This window comes from Phaseolus vulgaris, chromosome 7 (assembly GCF_000499845.2).
Source record: "Phaseolus vulgaris cultivar G19833 chromosome 7, P. vulgaris v2.0, whole genome shotgun sequence".
NCBI lineage: Eukaryota > Viridiplantae > Streptophyta > Magnoliopsida > Fabales > Fabaceae > Phaseolus > Phaseolus vulgaris.
Window position 1 is genome coordinate 32163386 of NC_023753.2, and position 21442 is coordinate 32184827.

At 31.3% G+C, this 21442-nt stretch overlaps 1 protein-coding gene across 1 annotated transcript; it reads left to right on the top strand.

Annotated features, from left to right (window-relative positions):
* Positions 1 to 3548: 3548 nt before the first annotated feature.
* On the top strand, positions 3549 to 13619 carry LOC137830052 (phospholipase D zeta 1-like). The gene is made up of 20 exons (XM_068637146.1): positions 3549 to 3871; positions 4983 to 5084; positions 5475 to 5590; positions 5745 to 5886; positions 6177 to 6344; positions 7432 to 7605; positions 8038 to 8280; positions 8374 to 8490; positions 8616 to 8755; positions 8859 to 9008; positions 9249 to 9405; positions 9486 to 9935; positions 10431 to 10541; positions 10812 to 10958; positions 11041 to 11238; positions 11437 to 11538; positions 11617 to 11748; positions 12326 to 12391; positions 12661 to 12722; positions 12827 to 13619. The coding sequence occupies exons 1-20, from the start codon at positions 3683 to 3685 to the stop codon at positions 13074 to 13076; spliced, it is 3216 nt and encodes a 1071-aa protein (XP_068493247.1). The 5' UTR covers positions 3549 to 3682; the 3' UTR covers positions 13077 to 13619.
* The last annotated feature ends 7823 nt before the right edge of the window (positions 13620 to 21442 follow it).

Here is a 21442-nt window from a genome sequence, read left to right on the forward strand (position 1 = left end):
GTAGGCTTTAATTTAAGGTTGGAGGCTAACTCAAAATTACTCTTTTAAAAATTGAATGTGGTCAACATAAATGGTGTATGAGAGCATGACACTAGTAACCATGGTCTACAAGAAGAAAACCTAGAAAGTGGAGATGAAGATTTTGAGGTCGAAGAACATCATGATCAATTTTCCCAATATGGTAACATGTTAAATCAAATATGGGGAAGTATTAAGGGATTACAACAAGATATGCAGAGACTGCAATTAGGTTTGAATATCCTTTCCCATAACCTTTTCCATGATGTCGATCATGTCCATCACAAGAATAATGTTTTGAAGACAAAATGCATAAACTTACGTTTGTTAAAGTACTTTATACTTTTAGTTTTCTTTTATTTTTATGTTTATACTCCAACTTAATTATTTTCTGACAATTATGAAATTTAATACATGTCTATTATAACTATTCACAATTTTTTTTCATTAACATATACATAATTTTAGTTACCAAAATTATTCTCTTTACGTCATAATATTGTTTCAACACACACCCGAAAGGTTGAGTGAAAGGTAAAAAATAAGTAAATAATATTAAATTAACTACTGCAACAAATCTCACAAAATAGGTCCAAATGTGCATATGTGTGTTTAATAAATATTGGCAGTTTCTTCCTGCACCCCTACATTTTTCTTCCTGCACCCCACAATGTTATGCAGAGACCAAACTGTCCCTATTATTTTTTAAAACCCTAAAATGCACTTGAACCGTTTTTTTTTTTTTTGCATTCTGGATTATGGAATCCGATAAAAATTCGGATTGGCACTTCTGGTAAAATTTCGGATCCACCAATCCGTAGTTCAAAATATGCATTTCATATTTAAAAATCCATCATTCAAAAAAGACATTCCAGATCCACTAATCTGTAACAGAAATATGCATTTCATATTTAAAAATCCATCATTCAAAAAAGACATTCCAGATCCACTAATCTGTAACAGAAATATGCATTTCAGGTTCAGAAATCCATAATTAAAAAAAAAAGCATTCTGGATCCACCAATCCGTAACAGGACTTCTGGATTCAACAAATCGGAAATCAATAATTTATGCAAAATTTGCTTTCGAAACACCCCCTCATCCGAAAAAAAATGATTCAGTTCCAAATTGATGAATCCGTAGCACACTCCCAGATCCTAATTTCCGGTAACCACGGTGCCCTTTTTCAAATAAAAGGTCAAGGCCAGTTTCAGGATTTAAAAAATTGTGGGGGTGCAGGAAGAAAAACGTAGGGGTGGAGGAAGAAGAAGCCATAAATATTAGGTACAAAAAGGAAAAGTCCAAACAGGCTCTAAGCCCAATAAGAGAGCATTATAAATAGATGATCAACCCAAGAGGTAATTAGAGTGAATTTATCTGATAATTAATTAATATCAATTATGACTTTGGCATCGGAGCACCTTGCAGGTGTACACACCCTCCGTGAGAGGAGACCGAGATCGAGAACCGAGATCCCGTCGACCTAGCCCAGAAGAAGCAAGAGTCCTCAAGTCATATCCAAGCCCAAACCCAAAATAAAAGAATATCAAACCTAAAGTCGAAAGTCTAGATCGAGAACTCACAACAAGAAGAAAGACAAAGAAGTCAATCAATCAAAGAAGAAGAAATTTGCTTTTAGACACGAACATATATATATATATTCATATTTTTTAAAAAAAAAATATATTAATCTTAACAAATTCAAGAGAAAAACACTTTAACAAAGTAATAAATTATAAATTAATTTTTATTTATTTCCAATCACATCAATTATATTAATTACAAACTTTTCATTTATTTTTATTCTCTTTTTAAGTCACTTTCCTAACATCTATACAACTTCTGATATTTTTGTTTGAGACTCATTGAGATCTGAGGCATCCGTCCTTTCATTTGGCATATTTTCCAAGCACAACTTATTACAAGGTTTATATATCTTGACGATGTCAAAGACACCAAAAGTGAGATTACAATGATGTAATCAGACACATTATATGACTCATCCTCCAAATTTATTTTCAATAGTTTGTCCAATCAAGTGTCCGAACCATGCCACTGGCTGCTTTCTATTGTTTCTTTCTATTCAACTTTCATATCTACTTTGTTCTTACAACAATACAAACACAAGCAAATTGCTTTTTTTTCTTCGTTTTATTTTGGGGCTAGATTATTGCAAAACTGCTTGATTGGAAAACACAAACCAAATAGCATATGATTTCTAATCTATTTTGGCCCTATGAATAACTGGGCGCCGCAGTTTATAAATAAGCTTGAATCCTATTTTTGGATTTTGACTTGGCTCCTTTATGGTGGGATATGGAATCAAGTATCGTCCATTCAGATAAGATTAGGGGTGGATCGGTCCGTGGTCCGCTGAAAAATCACAGGACGTGTTGTTTATTTCAATCCGCTGGTTTGCTTAGATCTGTTTCACATAATCTGCATAACTTTAGAATGTAGAATTTCTTTTTTGCAACTCCGTATTTTTCTCATGTAGTCTCATATTTTCTTTTCTGAAAATTTTAATAACATTTTACTACGCATGTTTCGTGAAAATAATATTATGAGAGAATTTACCTAATCCATCTAAATAATAAAAATTTAAATATTTTATTTAAAAAAATATTTTTTATGCGAGCTGGTCCGCAGGTCAACCTTTACGCGGAGTAGGTTACAAAATCAGCCTACAGATTCTATGCGATACAGGTCAATTCAACCCGTTTTTTTGCAAACCAAATGCAGAACAGACCTATATAGAGCCGACCTTATTAGACGTTGCTCTGTTAGTTTCAATTTGTTATTGTTAAATAATACCAATCATGTGCCATTTTGGCATATACTCACCCCAAGCATCAAAACTTGGATATTCTCTTCCAAACACAAAGGATATACCAATGTGCACAAATTTTGGTCACTTCTCCATTATTGGACAAAAGTTAAATCACAATAACTCTTTCCAGAGCCTGGTTACAAACATACAAACTTTTAACCTTTCATTTTTAAACTTTGTGCTAACTTCATTTCCTAGCCAAAGATATTCCAATATAATTTTCACACCCTACCATTATTTAATACTTAAAAATTTCAATTTCTGAGTATATCAGTCCAATTCTTAAAAATAGAAAGAGTGTGTCCATGTGAAAATATAATTTTTTTGAAAGATTGTTTTTCACTGTTAAATTATCAAAAGTAACATTTTTCAATTTCTATTAAAAGTGCAACATCAATTTGATTTTTCTTTTTTCGATTGCAACATCTGAGTTTGTTGCTTACGCCGTCTTGTATGGTTTCCATACTTCTTTCTTACTCCATGAAACTCAAGGGTGTTGTTAGATAAGCTTTTATATAAATAGTTACTGTGAGAAAAATGAAATGAATTTCACTGTAAATTAATTCGAATTTATAAAATAAATTTATTTAAATTTCTTTCTATCTGAAGATTCAGCAATTAATTTAACAAACCTATGAATTAGTTTCCATAAATTAATATAGTAAGAAATATTTCTGAGTTACCCATACTGAAAGCGAAGAAATGGGAAACCTCTGACAGAGTATATAATAAAACCCGAACACCGTTGTCTTTGCTTCATTAAATAAATTCCTAGATAAAGTACCGTGTTTTGAACTTAACTCAACCTGTGAAGTAGGTGTCTCCGACGTTCCCATGTCGTCTGAGCCGCTGATTCCGCCGTCGGAAGCATTGTCAACTTCTCACTCCTTCAGGCGATGCGGCGAAACGGTGTGGATTTTCGACGAGTTGCCGAAGGCCACCGTCGTTTCCGTGTCGAGGCCTGATACGGGAGACATTAGCTCAATCCTCCTTTCTTATACCATTCAGTTGCAGTACAAACAGGCACACACTCGCATACTTGTTTGCTTCTTTCTAGTTTTCATCTCACTTTTTATGTACAGACGATTCTGATTTGTCGATTTCTTTTTACAGTTTTTAAGCTTGTGGTCCAAGTTATTGGCCATCATGCCACTTGTGATCTCGTGAATATTATTGTTTTTCAGCTGTCCAATGTTATTTAGCGAATTTGAGCCGGAAAGGCGAATGAACTTCTCTGGTTTTGTTTTGCCAGATGATCTTCAATTCGGTGGTTTCAATTTCTATTGCCGTTTTCTGAATCCAATTGGATAGATGCATCCATTTTAATTACTCTTAGTAGTACCATGCCTACAATTGGAAGTTGTTAAGAATCTGAAGAGAACTGTAATAGCAAATTATTCTTTGTTAATTACTTTGCTTATTCAAATATGAGTTTACCAGGCATTTTAAGGAAGCTATAACAGATGTTAATGAATTTACTGTATATATGGTGATTTGTGGTTGGAAGACATTGTAAAATATTTTTATATAGTGTTATTTATTCCTTTAAGTATTTTGCACAATTCCTTTAGTAGTAAATTATTATTTATTTATGGTTACCATTTATGACTCGGTCTGAACTTTAGCCTAACTTAACCTTACAAAACCGGCTTATAAGGTGAGATTTGCATAACTTATTATGAAATGTTCTTATCTCTAATTAATTTTATTTCTTAAAATGGTATCAGAGTCATTTATAGTCTATCCTAGCGTGGGTTGTTGGACTTATCAGGCCACCCGACCGCTATCGGATCACCCATAAATATATAGTCTCACAAACGAGTTGTCAGGTTTCAGTGTGGGGGGTATATTGGAGATCTCATATCGACTAGAGACATGGATATTTTTTGTAGTATATAAATGCATTCAAACCTTACCTTATAAGACGGTTTTGTAAGGTTAAGTTAGGTTTAGAGTACATTTCTTAATATATAGCGATCAATCTTCATGTGTTTACATGTCTACATCTTGCGAATCTCAATTGTTCATAAATTATACGAATATCAGTTATTTGAATTATGATGTGAAGTGGTGCAGTTCCAATCCAACATCCCAACTATAATGTCTAGGTAATGGCTACATTTGTATTTCACAGTTTAACTGGCGTCTAGTGAAGAAGGCATCTCAACTTCTTTATTTACAGTTCTGTCTGCGGAAACGTGCAATAATTGAAGATTTTCATGACAGGCAAGAGCAGGTTTGCGCTTTATTTTTGCTCCGTTGTTTCTTTCATTTAATCTTTTGGTCCTCCTTAATCTCACACATCCACATTTACGTTCTAAAACCTGATTCTTTGTATGTTATTACTTTTTTATTATGCGATAATACATATTACCCATAGTTTAGTTTTTGCTTGGCCTTCAAGTCTACTTAATGGCATCATTAAAGTCATTGCATTTGAAATATTGTTCTGTTTAGTCTTCAGTAGCTTTGTCATTGTCTTACGGAGCTATCCAACATCAAAGAAGACAATATTTTAGATGTTGTGATTCTAATTATACTAATGAACTTGAACTTGTGGTGTTTCCTTCATTATATTTGATATACATGATTCAGCCTAATTTCTATCGTAATACAACTCGTGAAGTTGAAAGAATGGCTTCAAAACTTGGGGATAGTGGATCATACGGTAATAGAGCAAGAAGATGAAGAGCTTGATGATGGAGCTGTTCCTTTACTTCATGAAGACAGTGTTAAAAACAGGTATTTTAATTTGCCAAATGCTAACCAATACCCTGAAGGTTATGGTTCAAGTAATTAATAATGGATGGTTTTTTTATTTGGGAACTTAAAAGTGTGTTTCTCTACTATTTTCATTGCACTCCCGTACTCATTAATTTTGTGTTTTTTTGTAAAGATATGTTCCATCCGTTGCTGCTCTACCAATAATTCGTCCATCACTAGGAGGGCAGCAGTCAATTGCGGATAAAGCCAAAGTCGCAATGCAGGGTTATTTGAATCATTTTTTAGGAAACTTGGATATTGTGAATTCTCAAGAGGTAACAAATGAAACTTCAAAGTTGACAATTGTTGGATTTGTTTAGATAATGCTTAGCAGACCTTCTGATTAGGTTATATGTATGTATGTATCAATTTTTTGTTATCTCCTCTTGTTTTCAATACCTGTGCCTACTTTTATAGAATTTATGAGCCTTAAATCCGTTTTTCCTTCAGTATGTTCTACACTTCTATGTATAACTAGGGAACTTTATGCTCCATTACCATGTATCTTAATGTGACTTCTCCATAGCTAAAATTATCTTTTGTAACATACGGTTTTGGATTATAGGTCTGCAAGTTTTTGGAAGTCTCCAAGCTATCCTTTTTACAGGAGTATGGTCCAAAACTGAAAGAGGGATATGTAATGGTGAAGCATTTCTCAAATATCTCACGGGATTTGGATGTATCATGTTTCCCATGCAATTGGTTTCGTTGTTGTAATAACAGCTGGAAGAAGGTTTGGTTCTGAAGTTTATTTTTGGTGATACTAGCTAATTTAGTTTTTATGGTTGCATACTATTCGGAAGTAAAGTGCAGGTACAGTTGTGGACTGAAATAATCTAACCTATCAACTGGAGCTTTGGATTTAATACTTTATCTTATGTTTTAGCACTAACTACAAAACTTTTCAGTGATCTTTGGATATAAATTTTTCATGCCTTCCTCTCTAAAGTACTTGTCTTCTTATTTTCAATCGTCTTAGTGGAATATAACATTACATTTTCATGTGACATAGTTAATTCCAACCTCTATGAATATCTGTGGTCACATCTTTTGTGTTACTAAGATTCATGGCGGAATGCTCCAATGCTAGCTAGGCATATCCTTTTCCATACCAGAAACATAAATGATGTAAATTGGGTTGGTAGTTTCCGATTTTAGGATTTTGTTTTGATATTATTTTGCTAGAGGATTTCATCCTGTTAGGTGGGGTTTTCATTTTCTTGCTTGTGGATTCTATCTTATTAGGCCTGTAGATCTTTAGTGTACATGTTTGAAGCTGTTTGATTAATTTAGGCTGTTGAGTTTTTCTTATACAGAGAGAATCTGATTTTTTAGTCAACTTAGAGGAGTATTTAGGTTTATCAGAGAAGAAGTATCCTGCCAATAGGTGTACTCTTGGGTTTTTCTGCATCAATAAACTGTCTGTGTAATGGGGACAAAAGTGAGGGATATGGCCAACAGAAAAATTGAATTTTACTGTCATTATATCATGCTTATACATTTAATAGTAACACTTGGACATCATTGGCTTTAAATTTCCATTACATGTAATGTTTCAAGTCTTGATTCTATATGGTGCTCGTGACTTATGAAGTTTTTTTATTTTATTCTTTGGGGTGCTCTGTGACCTATCAAATATATTAACATTGATGGATAGTAATTTTACATGTTTTAACACAATGTTAAATTAGGGACAAATTTAAAATATATAATACCTTTCTTATTGAAATGTCTCTTTATGGTTATATATGGTCTCCTACAACTATTTTTCTTTTTCATTTAATCTTAATTTTAATCTAGAAATTGTTGTCTGCACACAGGTATGGGCTGTTTTGAAACCTGGGTTTTTGGCCCTCCTGGATGATCCCTTCAACAACAAACCACTGGATATAATTATTTTTGATATCCTCCCTTCCTCTGATGGAGCTGGAGGGACCAAAACATATTTAGCTGATCCTATAAAAGAACGCAATCCTTTGCGTTATTCATTCAAGGTAGTAAAAACTGTCTCTTAGTTAGTCTTTTTTACCTTCAAGATTAGAAATGTTTTTGTCTCTTATGGGCTGTATCTGTTCTTCGCTGTTACAGTCAGTCAAAGCAACTAAATTGACCTGACGAAACAAAATTCCAACTAAGCAACTCTTTCTAGATTTCCTGTTAACTAATATGATAAATGTCATGAACAGAGAAGATCAAACACGTAAACGTCTATAGACATACAATGTTCTCAGCTTCTTCCCTTTTCCTTTTCTCGTTATCAGTTAGAAATCTTGGTCATCAAATTTTAATACAGTGAAATCTATTTCCTTTTGGTCTTAGAGAGGAGTTTAGTCCATGAACAACCAATTTATTGGAGAAAACTAGTGATAACAGCCTCATGTTTTGCTCCCAAAATTTTATTAGAAATTGTTTGAAATTATTAATAGGTTACTAGTGGAAATAGGAGCATATTGTTGAGAACTACCACTAGTGCTAAAGTAAAAGCTTGGGTTGCTGCAATAAACGAAGCTAGTCTAAGACCTCTTGAAGGTTGGTGTTGTCCTCATCGCTTTGGTTCCTTTGCTCCCATAAGAGGTTTGACTGAAGATGGGAGCCAAGCCCAATGGTTTGTTGATGGACAGGCAGCATTTGAAGCTATTGCTACATCAATTCAAGATGCAAAGTCAGAGGTACATGTTTCCATTGTTAACCAAGAGTATATATATAAGTTATTTTGGCTTCCTAATTCAATTATAATTATAAGAGAATAAAATTGACGGCAGATCTTCATTACGGGCTGGTGGCTATGTCCAGAGCTATATCTGAGGCGGCCTTTTGATAGTTTTTCTACCTCTCGGTTAGATTCCTTACTAGAAGAAAAGGCTAAGCAAGGGGTTCAGGTACACATTATATTCTCATCAATATAGTCCACTTTGTTTGCATTTGTCAAACTCTGGAGGTTGAATATTTTATAAGATTGAATTGTAACAGAGAATTATGCTTATGCCTTTAAATGATTCCCCAGATCTATGTGCTTCTCTACAAGGAGGTTTCTCTAGCTTTGAAAATCAACAGCTTGTACAGCATGAGAAGACTGCTCAAAATTCATGAGAATGTGAAGGTATTGCGCTATCCGGATCATTTTGCTGCTCGTGTGTATTTATGGTATGTACTGTTATTTAAGTAATGAAGTTTGAATATCATCTTAGTATATATTTAGGTGGACCTTTTTGGGGTATATATGATGAATAATCTTGGTTTCTTACAGGTCGCACCATGAAAAACTTGTAATTATTGATTACAAGATTTGCTATATTGGAGGTTTAGATTTATGCTTTGGTCGATATGACACACCTGAACATAAAGTGGGTGACTGCCCTTCTGTAATATGGCCTGGAAAGGACTATTACAACCCAAGGTATTTCTTTTCCAATTTTGATTATTTAAAAAAATGTGGAGAATTTTTTGTGAAGCAGTGTTTGTATGTTACAAGAAGAAAAGGTCCAAGTTCCTTAACACTTTAGGGTCCAATTTAATGCATTTAGACATGTTTGAGCCTTCACTGTTGCTGATGAGTGATGGCATCAAATTTTGGTTGGTGCTATACTAAGTTTCTAGTATTATTGTATAATTTTCTGTAATTTTTGTTCGTTGATAGGGAATCTGAGCCAAATTCATGGGAAGACACCATGAGAGATGAATTGAATCGCAAGAAATATCCCCGAATGCCATGGCATGATGTCCATTGTGCTCTTTGGGGACCTCCCTGTCGGGACATTGCTCGTCATTTTATTCAACGTTGGAACCATGCTAAGGTATACAAAATGATGTTATTTCTTAAATATTTTTTTTATTATTGTCTCCGCCCTATCTTACATGGTGAATCTTATCATAGAGAACCAAAGCTCCAAATGAACATGCAATTCCTCTACTTATACCTCACCATCACATGGTCATTCCTCATTACATGGGAAGAAGCAGAGAGATAGACATTGAAGAAAAGAAAGATGAAGACAAGAGGAAAGAAATTGTCAGGCAAGATTCATTTTCTTCAGAGTCTCCAATGCAAGATATACCACTACTTTTACCGCAAGAAGCTGATGGAATTCTTACTTCAAATGGAGATCGTACAAATTTTAGTGAAATTTCTCCATTGATGGAGGACGAAACTCTAGTTTCAGACACCCAGACGAAAGGTTTTCAAGATGAAGTTGTTCCTTTACACTCGGGAGCACAATCTTTTGTCGATGTTCTAGAGGATTGGTGGGAAACACCAGAAGGCACCAATGATGACACTACTTTGGAGTATGGACAAGTTGGTCCACGCACCACCTGTCAGTGCCAGGTTAGTTATGATGCTTGAATAATTAGTTTCTCTTTCTTTGAACATACTAGGACTGGTACAGTATGAATCTAGTAGTTATTAGTAGCAAATTGTACGAATATAAGATCATAAATATCACATTATTCTACTTCTGAAGTTGCTGTAAATTCTTTATAAAAGGGAAAAAAGTTTACAACGGTGTGAAGCATAATTATTTTGTAGACGATCTGTCACATGCAATTGCAAGTCTAAATATTTTATAAAAAATCGTATGCTTAATACTAGGGTGTATAAAATAAATTTTGCTCCTACAATAATTCTGGGAAGAATTGATTTGGTGTTTCTGTTTGTATTTGCAATATGATTATATTTACTTGTAAACAAAAAATTGGTCATATTAACAGAATCTACCGTTAAATATTGGTTATTAGTTTGGGAACTATCAATTTATGTCAATATAACTTTATATAATGATTTATCTGCCACAATCTTGGATGATGGATATGAAATCCACAGGTAATCAGAAGTGTCAGCCAGTGGTCTGCTGGAACAAGTCAGCCTGAAGAAAGCATTCACACTTCATATTGTTCCCTAATTGAAAAAGCAAAACATTTTATCTACATTGAGGTAAATTAATTGTGAGGAACTGTACTTTTCTTGATCTTCCTTCAATGTTGATAACTACCTCATGTTTAGTATTGCAACTAATTAGCACTGCTATTTTTATACACTTTTCCTTTGAGTATCTAATAATATTTGACCTTTGGGGTTTTTATGTGTTAAATACATTAGCCTGTCAGTATTAGGTCTGTGATAAGTGTTAAGTTCTGCTTTGATTGGTTTCTTACAGTGCACCCATTTCCCCCTTTTTGTCTTTCTCATTTTGTTTCCATTCAGAACCAATTTTTCATATCAGGTCTATCTGGGGATGACATAATACAGAACCGTATTTTGGAAGCTCTATATAGGCGTATTTTGCAAGCCCACAAAGAACAGAAAGATTTTAGAGTTATTGTAGTGATTCCCCTCTTACCTGGCTTCCAGGTAAATGTTACTTGCCTTTTTTTATAACATAAATCCTCTTTGGTGTAGTCTTTAATCGTTTTCTGTTGTGAACTATTAACAGGGTGGTCTAGATGATGGTGGTGCTGCTACTGTGAGAGCCTTAACACATTGGCAGTATAGAACGATTTCTAGAGAAAAGCACTCGATATTATACAATCTTGAAACTATACTTGGTCCTAAGACTCATGATTATATTTCATTCTATGGTTTACGATCTCATGGTAGACTCTATGAAAATGGTCCTGTGGCTACTAGTCAGGTATAATATATATTGAAACATCTTTTTGATTTTGCTAAAAGTTTACAATGGTCTCATCAAATATTTTGCTCTGGGCCGTGGAGTTCTTTAAAAAATGCAGTTTGGATGTCCTATATGTCGTACACAACTTTTAGCTTTTATAATGATTTAACAACACCTATTTTTCTTGTTTGATGCATATTTCCGATATCTGTACAGGTGTATGTGCACAGTAAATTGATGATAATTGATGATCGTGTAGCTTTTATTGGATCATCCAATATAAATGACCGCAGTTTGCTTGGTTTAAGAGACTCTGAGGTGCCCTTGATATCTGCTTGTCTCTTTAATCAGCTATTTCTTATAGCACGTGTAATTGTAATCATTTTCATCAACCAGATTGGAGTGCTTATAGAAGATAAAGAATATGTTGAATCTTTGATGAATGGAAAGCCATGGAAGGCTGGAAAATTTTCCTATAGCCTCCGCTGCTCCCTATGGTCTGAGCACCTTGGTCTTCATACCGGAGAGGTTAGTCAAAATGATAAAATTTTGGTTTTTATGCTATATCTCAGCAACACAGGCTCCTCCAGGCATTCTGTTGTTATTGATAAACGAGAAGAATAAACAAGTTTGGAACAATTAGACACCTTGTTTTTTATTTAATTTTTATGAACAATTATAAACGTTCTCGGCACAACTACTAAAATCTAATCTAACATCTCGTACACTTGTGTAAAACTATGAGATGATGAAGTTTCATTAGCAGTTTCATTGCATTCATGCTTGCATGTTCCTATTGTTAATCATAGAGAGAAAAGCATCACTCGCTTACACCCTGGTCACTGATCTCAACAAATTGGCTTACTCGACCATGTGCTACACACTTGTAGTTGACCTCATTAGGACCAAGAATTGGCAAATAGCTCAACCTTATTTACTTGTTTTTCTTACTCTTTATCTAGTTTTCTCAACTATAATTTCCATGAGCAATCATACTGACTATATAACCATCATTTTCCTCTTTGTCTGTTATGACAATATATATTTTCGTCAATTTACGTTAATTGATAAAGCCCTCTTAACAATATTCTCTTTCTCGTAACAGATCAGTAAAATAAGTGATCCGGTGGTAGATACAACCTACAAGGACTTGTGGTCTGCAACTGCAAAGGTTAGATTTTGTCTGATTGGTTTGTGTATTTCCGATTTTCGATAGATTAAGGGGGAGCATTATTTATCAACAACATCGTAGCCAATCAAGATCTTAAAAATTTAATTTCCTTTAAGCACCTATATTTTAATAACTGAGCTCATCTTTTTCCTTGACAAACATTATTCTTCAACAAACATGGTACAGTCACATTGACTTTGTTTTTGGATGAGCACACGTTATTTGAGTTTCTGCTCCGATGATAATGTAAACTTCTACACGTTTGACAGGAAAATGCTAGTATATACCATGAGGTCTTTGGTTGCATTCCAAACGATCAAATACACTCAAGGTGTGTGGACTTTTGCCCGTTTTCTTCTAGGGTCTCTGATTATCCCGTTTTTGCTATTAGTTTATCCTTTCTTATTATGTAATAGACTTTACAATAATATGCAGAGCTGCACTTCGGCAAAGCATGGTTCAGTTGAAAGAAAAACTTGGTCATACCACCATAGATATGGGAATAGCTCCTGATAAGTTGGTCTGTCAAGAGAATGGAGAAATCAAAACAATAGACCCGATAGATAGGTTGAAGTCTGTGAAGGGACACCTTGTTTCCTTTCCTTTGGAGTTCATGCGTGAGGAAGATCTAAGACCAGCTGTTATAGAGAGCGAGTTTTATGTTGCTCCTCAAGTGTATCATTAAGTATATGGTAGTTTGGAGACTCAAAAAGGGGAAATTTCATGTAAAAAAGAGAACTCGCAATTGCTTTGAGGGTTCTGTTTAGAAGGAAATGTGGAAGATAGGCTTGGAGTGAAAGGAGTTAAGATTGAACACAATGGAAAAGAAAGCTGAAGGAGAAAGGACACAATGTTGTTATGTATTAGCTATGGCTATCAATCACAGTTTAGAAAGGGAAGGGAGTTATGCAGAATCCTTCTTGCTTACAGAAAATACGTGTGGCAGTAAATGTGGAAATATGAGAAAATCGTTGCAGATAACGCAGTTTAGAATTAAATGGCAGCACATCATCTCACCAGAAGAATTGCTGGCAATATGCCATGCAACCTTCATATGTTGTACAGCACTGATTCTTTTTTATTTATTTTTTTACGGGATACAGCACTGATTCATTCATTGTGAAGGAAATTGTATGTATATTCTTCTTCGATTGACCTGGGAATTGTTCATGTAAGATGATTCTTTACATTAATAAGCATTGCAAGTTGAAGTTATTGATTTGATTAAGTGCGTGTTCATTTTAGATTATTCTCAGTAAAATAATTTGTGTTATTAGAAAGAAAAAAAAAACATAGCACAAGAATCAAAGATGGAAATGCATATAGTAAGGTATAAATATGATTCAGCTACCCTTTTAACAAACACTTTTAGAAAACAAAAAATGTAACTACATTTTTCGTAAGTTGAAGTTAAGGATGAATTAATTTGTAAAAAAGGTTTTTCAAATTTTCATTTTCAATTTATATATAAATTAATTTTAGTTCATAGAAAAATTCATTTTTTTCCTTAGAAGTACTTTTAGAAAAGTTTATCGAAAAATATCTTATAGGAAAAAAAATATTAAAACCACGAAATTAATTAGACATGACATTTCATTTCAATAAATATTCACTATTTCAATTAAAATAGAAAGTTTTTAGACTATCTTAAAATATCTTCTGCAGTGTGTGTTAGTGTTACTCTATAAACTTATTTCTCTTATTCAATAGACCCTCTCTTTTAAAATTAAATAAAAAAAAATTATATTGATACTCACGTTGAGAAAGCATTAAAAATATCAAGTCAAAAAATACCTGTGTTGACATTACAAAAATAAATTAGGAAACTCGTATCATACGAATTAAGCACGATCGTTTACTTTTTCTAGTATCAGTTGAACAGTTTGTAAAATTATTAAAATACGTTTATTAAAAGCTGACATGACTGAAAAAAAAATTGTAAACAAAAGTCCAACATACTATACTAGTTAAATAAAATTAATTAATTAGACAAGGCACTTCACAAAAAATAGGAAAACACGCTGTTTAAAGGATAAATTTAAATATATTTTTAATATATATTTAAGATTACTTACTTTTCTTTTTTATCCGTGTAAAATTATTTATTTATTTATTTCACCCTAAAATGGAAAATTACTATTTTTTTTTATTTTTACCCTATTAGAAATTGTAATATTTCTTCAACTCTTCCTATAAATGTTTTGTAAGGTTTTATAAAAACTTTAAGAAAATTCATAGAAAATTAATTTCTTAAAATTTTTTTAGAAAATCAATTAGAAAAGTTTTATTAAATATGAAAATTTATAATAGTATTAATTAGTATAATCATAATACGTTCTGATATATATTAAATGTCATTTATCTATTTTAAAATGAATATTAATGATTAAAAATAGTTATTTTAAATTTTAGAGAAATGAAAAAAAATAAATTATAACAACTAATTACCACTTTACATATTTGTATAAGTATTAAAGATAATTGTAAAGAATTAGAAAACGGTTTAAGAGTAGAAGTGGTATAATTGAGATGAAATATAAATATTTCATTATTAAACGGTAAAACTTATAAATAAATAAAAAGAGTAAATTATTCAAAATTCATTTAAAAAAAATATTATATTGTACAACTTTTTTTCCTTTACTTTCTCTAATTTTTCTCTAAAAATCCGATAAATTTGTTTATCATTTTGAAGATCGAAGTCTATCATAAAAATCTTGGTGGAGAATAGAACAAGCTTGTCCAATTATTTTCTCCTTTACAATAAGTTTCTCTCTATCACTTTTCTTGGATTGATTTTGAGAAATTTTGCATCAAGGGGATAGCACTTTTTGCATGTGGTGTTTTTAGAGTTAGGATAAGTCTATATTAGTTTAGGATCATATGGGCATGTTCATATCATTGATAAGAACTTTCTATATATAGGTTTAGCCTTTCTGTGAGTTTTGTAGAGTTGAAGTTTGGTTTTGTGTTAGCAAGCTAAACATGTAAGGGAAATTATTTTAGTTCTCTATAGTACCTTAGTATAGACAATATGAATGTGAAGGTGGCGTAGTCACTTTATTTTGAAACCCTTGCAGAAATTTGTGTGTTGATTGAATTGAGATTGAAATAAGATTTATTTTGTTTTGAATGCTTTGAAATGTTATATGTATCAATTTTGTGTTGAAATACTAAATAGGGACTAGTGGTTCAATTTGGGATTAGTTAGAATCAACTTATTCAGATATATGTAGAAAAAGAATTGAAAAACTAGTTTGAATCATAATGAACCATGAACTTGTCACTACAAGAGATAATGATGGTAGAGTTCCCAAAAGAGCAATGAAAAAAGCAAAAGAGAGACACTATATATGGCTAGTGTGGGCTTAGTGTCCCAATAGAAATGGAAGTTAATCTTTTGGTGGTTATGTATTAGAGACGACATCCAATGGACACAAATTTACAAGGTAATGTTGGTTAAGCTTACATAAAGAAAAATATATTACTTAACTATAGCGTAGGTTTTGAGGACACTAAAATGGATATAAAATTAAATAAATATTAAGAAGTGAATTTTAAGCCTAACTCAACCTCATAAAACTGGCTTATAAGTGGGGTTTTCCCCACTTATATACTATGAAATGTCTTAATCTCTAATCGATGTGTGATCTTTAACACACACCCTCACGTCGAGGCTACCAACTCGTATATGGGACTATATATTATGGATGATCCGATAACGGTCTGATAGTGGGTGATCTGACAAGCCTAACAAAAAATCACTAAGATAGATAGGCTCGAAATGGTTGTGATACCATATTAAGAAGTGAACTTTAAGTTTAACTTAACCTCATAAACGTAGTGTCGTCGTTAGGGACACTACGTAAGAAAGTAAATGTGAGTAAATTTTTGCCAATGGGGACACTACCTGGAAAATAAATGAGTAAAACTTAAGGAGAGCGAAATGGCCACGAAATTAAGGAGAGTGAAATGGCCACGAAGAAGACATAGGGTTTTTTGGAGGAATTTCAAGATTATGAGTTTGAAAGTGTGAGACATAAATGAGAATTTGAAAGTGTAAGAAAATGAGAATGTGAGACAAAAATGTTTTAATGTTTTATTTTTTTTCTCATTAAATAACTTAGCATGAGCTAAGGTGACACTAAACGTCCACGTCATCTTAGTGTCGCCTAGACCTATGCTAAATGTAATAAAATATTAACTTGCATCCACTTTGTCTCCACATTCTCGACGTCGTATCATTCTGCAACTTACTTTTTGATTGCATCTACTACGTGTCCCTATTTTAGTCGCTAACTTATTATTATTATTTTAATAATTTTTAACTTGCATCCACTTTGTATCTCCATTTTAGACGCTAACTTATTATTATTATTTTAATAATTTTTAGTGTGAGTTAAAGGTCTCCATTGTGGACACTATATTTGACATTTATTTTTGTGTCCAACTTGAGTAGACTTCACTCATACTAGTGGCTTCTTTTTTATAGTTCTCGCTTTTTATTGGCAGCTAAAATTGATTTTTCTTGTAATGTGTGTTAGGTTATGCAAAAAAACCCTAATTTTATACCAGTTCATTGGGTGAAATTCATTTTATTAAAAACTAGAAAGCTTTGGTTGATAGGTAGGTCAAATTTGTTGGAAGAGTTAGATTCGATAGGCAAGCTATTTAATAAAAACTCCTAGTGGATTGGTTGTTGGGCGAGTCAAACTCTCACCAGGAGAAATTCATTTAATTAAAAATCTGAGAGCTTTGATCGTTAAGGAACTCAATTCTCACTAGGCGAGAGGTTTTTTTTTATGAAAAACTCCTAGTGGTATAATCACTAGGCGAGTATTTTGTTTACTAGGTGACTAAAAGTGGTTGGGTGCGCTAAAGCCTTTGGTTGAGTGAGCTAAGTGAGATGGTGTTTTCTAAACTTTGAAGAAACATTTTTTAAATATTTCTAATTGTTAAAATGTATTTATCTTCCATTATATTGTTATATTTGACCAATATATTATATTTGAACATTTTGGTAATGTCACGAGTGATGACTTTTCAATATATTGGCATTTGATTTATGTTCAATGTATATGTATGAAATTCATGATGGAGTGATTGTAATATGATACGTGGTATGATGTAAACATGGTTATTTTCAGTGAGGGAATACTATGTTGAGATGTTTTAGGTTGTGTATTGAATTGGGGATTCTTGAAAGAGGTATCCTAACTCTATAATTTTGAAATCACATAAAGGAAAATTACCAGGTTCTGAGAGTCAAAAGAAGTTTCTATGACTTGGTCTTCGGTGTGAAAAAGAACTAAATCATAGGGATTTATCTTGTCATATGAGAGAGCTTAATTCCTACTGATGTAGTTGTGTTATAGTGACAACATAATAAAGTAGTATAATAAATGCAAATCTCTACGTCTAACTCGACGTCTTCTAAAATAGAGTCAAGTGTTGTTTTATGATGTACGTCAGTAGTATTTTGACATAAATTATGGTTTATTGACTCAAGTGAACTTGTATTCGTTAGAATGTATGATTGAATTGTATATTTACATAATTAAATAAATATATTTGTAAGAAAAAATTTCAAAACTCTCGCTTATCTTTTTTTATTTTATTTAATCAATTGTGATAATCATGTGTTACATAGGAGGAGAGGATATTGGAGAGAAAAATTTGATGGGAAAAACGCACGCGGAAGCAACACATATAATCACGAATCAACTGTAGAAAATAAACAATACAGGATTTAACGTGGTTCGGTCGCCAACTACAACCTACATCCACACGGGCAACTATTAGGTTTTCATTTTGTCATGTTACACCCCAATTACAAGTACAATGATCTCTTTAAATAGAGATAATAAAGGGGACACAATGATTAAGCTTACTCACTAAACATGGTGTCTAGTCAGCTTAACCCAATTGGTCCTGGCTTCATATCCAACAAAATTTCTCAATAAAAATATAAGTAAGGAAGGAGTTAGAAGAATATTTGATGTATAATCTAAAAACATGTTAAAGTATATTGATTTCATGTAAAGAGGGAAGTTAAGTTTATGTTTTTTTTTTTAAAATAAATGGAGAAATGTAAACATATGTGAGTGTACTTGCATTATTATAAATAATGTTAAGTAATACAAGTGTAACATGTTGCAGTAACGATTTTAAATTCTCTGAGATAAAAAAAATTATAGAAATCAAATTAAAATTTGCTAATTTTTATAAAAAATATATTTAAAGTCTTAAAAGATATTAATTTTTGTTATTAACGGAAGAAAGAAAGAGATGGAATAAAGTTAACATAGGATCTTTATAGTCATATTATGAAAATTAGTTTTATAATTAAAACAAGGTCGCTATTGAAGTCTGAAATTAATTGTTAAAGAGCTATATACTAATCAATAATTTTAATATACAAATCTTAAGGTAGTCTTAGTTTTTAGGAATTAATTTTATGTCTCGAAATAATTTTTTATTCAATACGTAAAGTTACGTGAATGTAAGTTTAGTGTATTGTTTGAATATTGGGATTCTTAGAAGAAGAAAAAACAAAACAAGTACGAGGGTAAAACTAAGTTGGTGACATTTGCATTGTAATAAACATTATAAGTTTAAGTTTAAAATTGTGGTTTGGATTATAAAAATAAAAAATTATTTTAATTTTGAAAAGTAATTTTTCTTCTAACAAAATTAAAAATATATCATTGAAAAAAGAGTTATAAACATTCGCGGAACAAATATCATAAAATTTTATTAAGTTATTTTCAAATAAGATCCGAACTTAAGTTTTATTGTATTAATATAAAAGTCTTTCTCCACTTTAATAATATTTTTTTTTAAATGTTTTATTTCAGATATTTTTTATAAAAAAAAAGTGTATGTGATGTGAAGAAGTTGGAATGAAAAAATGTTTTATTAAGAGATGTGAAGATGGATTAATAATGTGGAAGAAAGCAAAAGTAATTATAGAGGTTGAGATGTAATGTGTTTGACCATGTATTCATTACACATGGTAATGATGATGTAGAAGAATGATTCAACAATTTATATCTTTCACATTTTACACATGAGACTTTAGCACACCAATCATTAAATGTAATTATAGTAGCTTTCCACTTCACCAATTTCAATTTCTCCACCAATTCATTGCTAACATATACCAATATCCTACCAATGTTCAGAGTGAAGTATGTGCTATCAATATCTATCAATATTTCTTGCTACCAAACTTTATCACATATGTCCCCTCTTTCAACACACCAATCACCACAACATGTGAATGCACAGCACTTTGCACTTTGCTACTGTTCTCCTATGTGGAACCTGCACTCACATCAGTTGGTAAAAAGATTCAGGGTATGGTATGTGTGAAGTGAATTTGAAGTAATAGAAAATGAAAAAAAAAAAGTGGAAAATTAGAGTTGTTTGGATTAAAGCCTAAAGAGTAAAAGTAAAAAGAATGTTTGTGAAAGATTATGTTTGATTTGATTAATATAATATAATTTTTTATACTATATTTAAAAATAATTTGATAAAAAATATTTTAAAAAAATAGAATTAACATAAATTTAAAAAAAATATAATTTATATTTCAAAAATAAAATATATATTAAAAAATTATTTTATTTTATTTTTATAATTTTAATTATTAACTTACAAAATTTAATTATGAGTAAAATCCTTCCAGATCATTATACATGCACTTTTTATTCAAATTTTCTCTAATATCACTACAAGAAAAATATGTAATAAAAACTAATTTTAAAGACAAAAAATAATTAATTGTTATAATAATTAAATTAAAGACCATTTTAAAAATTAAAAAAAATATTTCTAAATTAATTTATATTATTATTAAATGGACTTTTAAATTGGTATCTAATTAACTGCTAAAGTTTTAACTATCCATTATTTAATTTCTAAATTTGGTAGCAAAAACTTTGGTTGCTAATTAGATACTAATTTAAAAACTATTTAACAATAATATAAACTAATTTAGAAACCAAAAATATTTTAGTCTCTAAAATGTTCTTTAATTTAGTCATTATAGCAACTAATTATTTTTTGTTTCTAAAAATTGATTTTTATTTCATGATTTTCTTTGTCTCTAAAAATTAATTTTTATTTAATGATTTTCTTGTAGTGTACGTGAACAAACTCTGAATCAATATTTTAATTCATATTTCATAAATAATTGATTTTGTTTTCTATATGCTTTCTACTAATCTCTTCTTGTCCAATATATCAACGATTTTCTATATGTAAAAACAAACAGGTTATTATAAGGTCATCAATCATTACTGTTGAAACACAATAAAACTCTAAGATATTCACACACCTCTCAACACAAATCTTATAAAATTAGGTTTACAAGTTTTTTTTTTTTCATTCATATGATATTTAACTTTTTTATTCAAATTTTATATTCATATTGATAGTACCTCTTTATATAATTATATATCGTGTTGCTTTCCTTGACTATCCAATCAATAATTCGTGCTCATTTTATGTCCAAGTTTTAGATAACATTATTAGTATTTAAGATGTATCAATTTATACATTTTCTATTATGAGAAAAAACTGTTTTTTCCATGGTCAAGATTCCTTATTAATGTATAAATTGCATCAGTAAATTCTATTTTTTTTCATTGGGTTGTGTCTATCGGTAGGTAAGTATTAGCAGAAAAAATTGTCATGTTTGTTGAAAATCATTATAAAGAAATATGTAATACTTATTAAGTAATATTTAAATATAAAGGAAAAATTAAATCTAAAATGTACATCTGGTAGAGGGTGTGTTGGTGTACACTAATAGAGTCAACACGTTCAAACTTCTATCTTTATTAAAGTTTCAACTTTTTTTTGGTTTATTATGCATGTTTTCTGAAAGAAAAACGTGAGCATGCATTTTTTTCATTGGAAAATGTTTCCTTGACACTTTCTCAAAAAAAATATATTCATTTCACAACCCACAAAACAAATATTATTATTTATAAATATCAAGTGAATACTTTTAATTAGCATATAATCAAGAAAAATAAAGGGAAA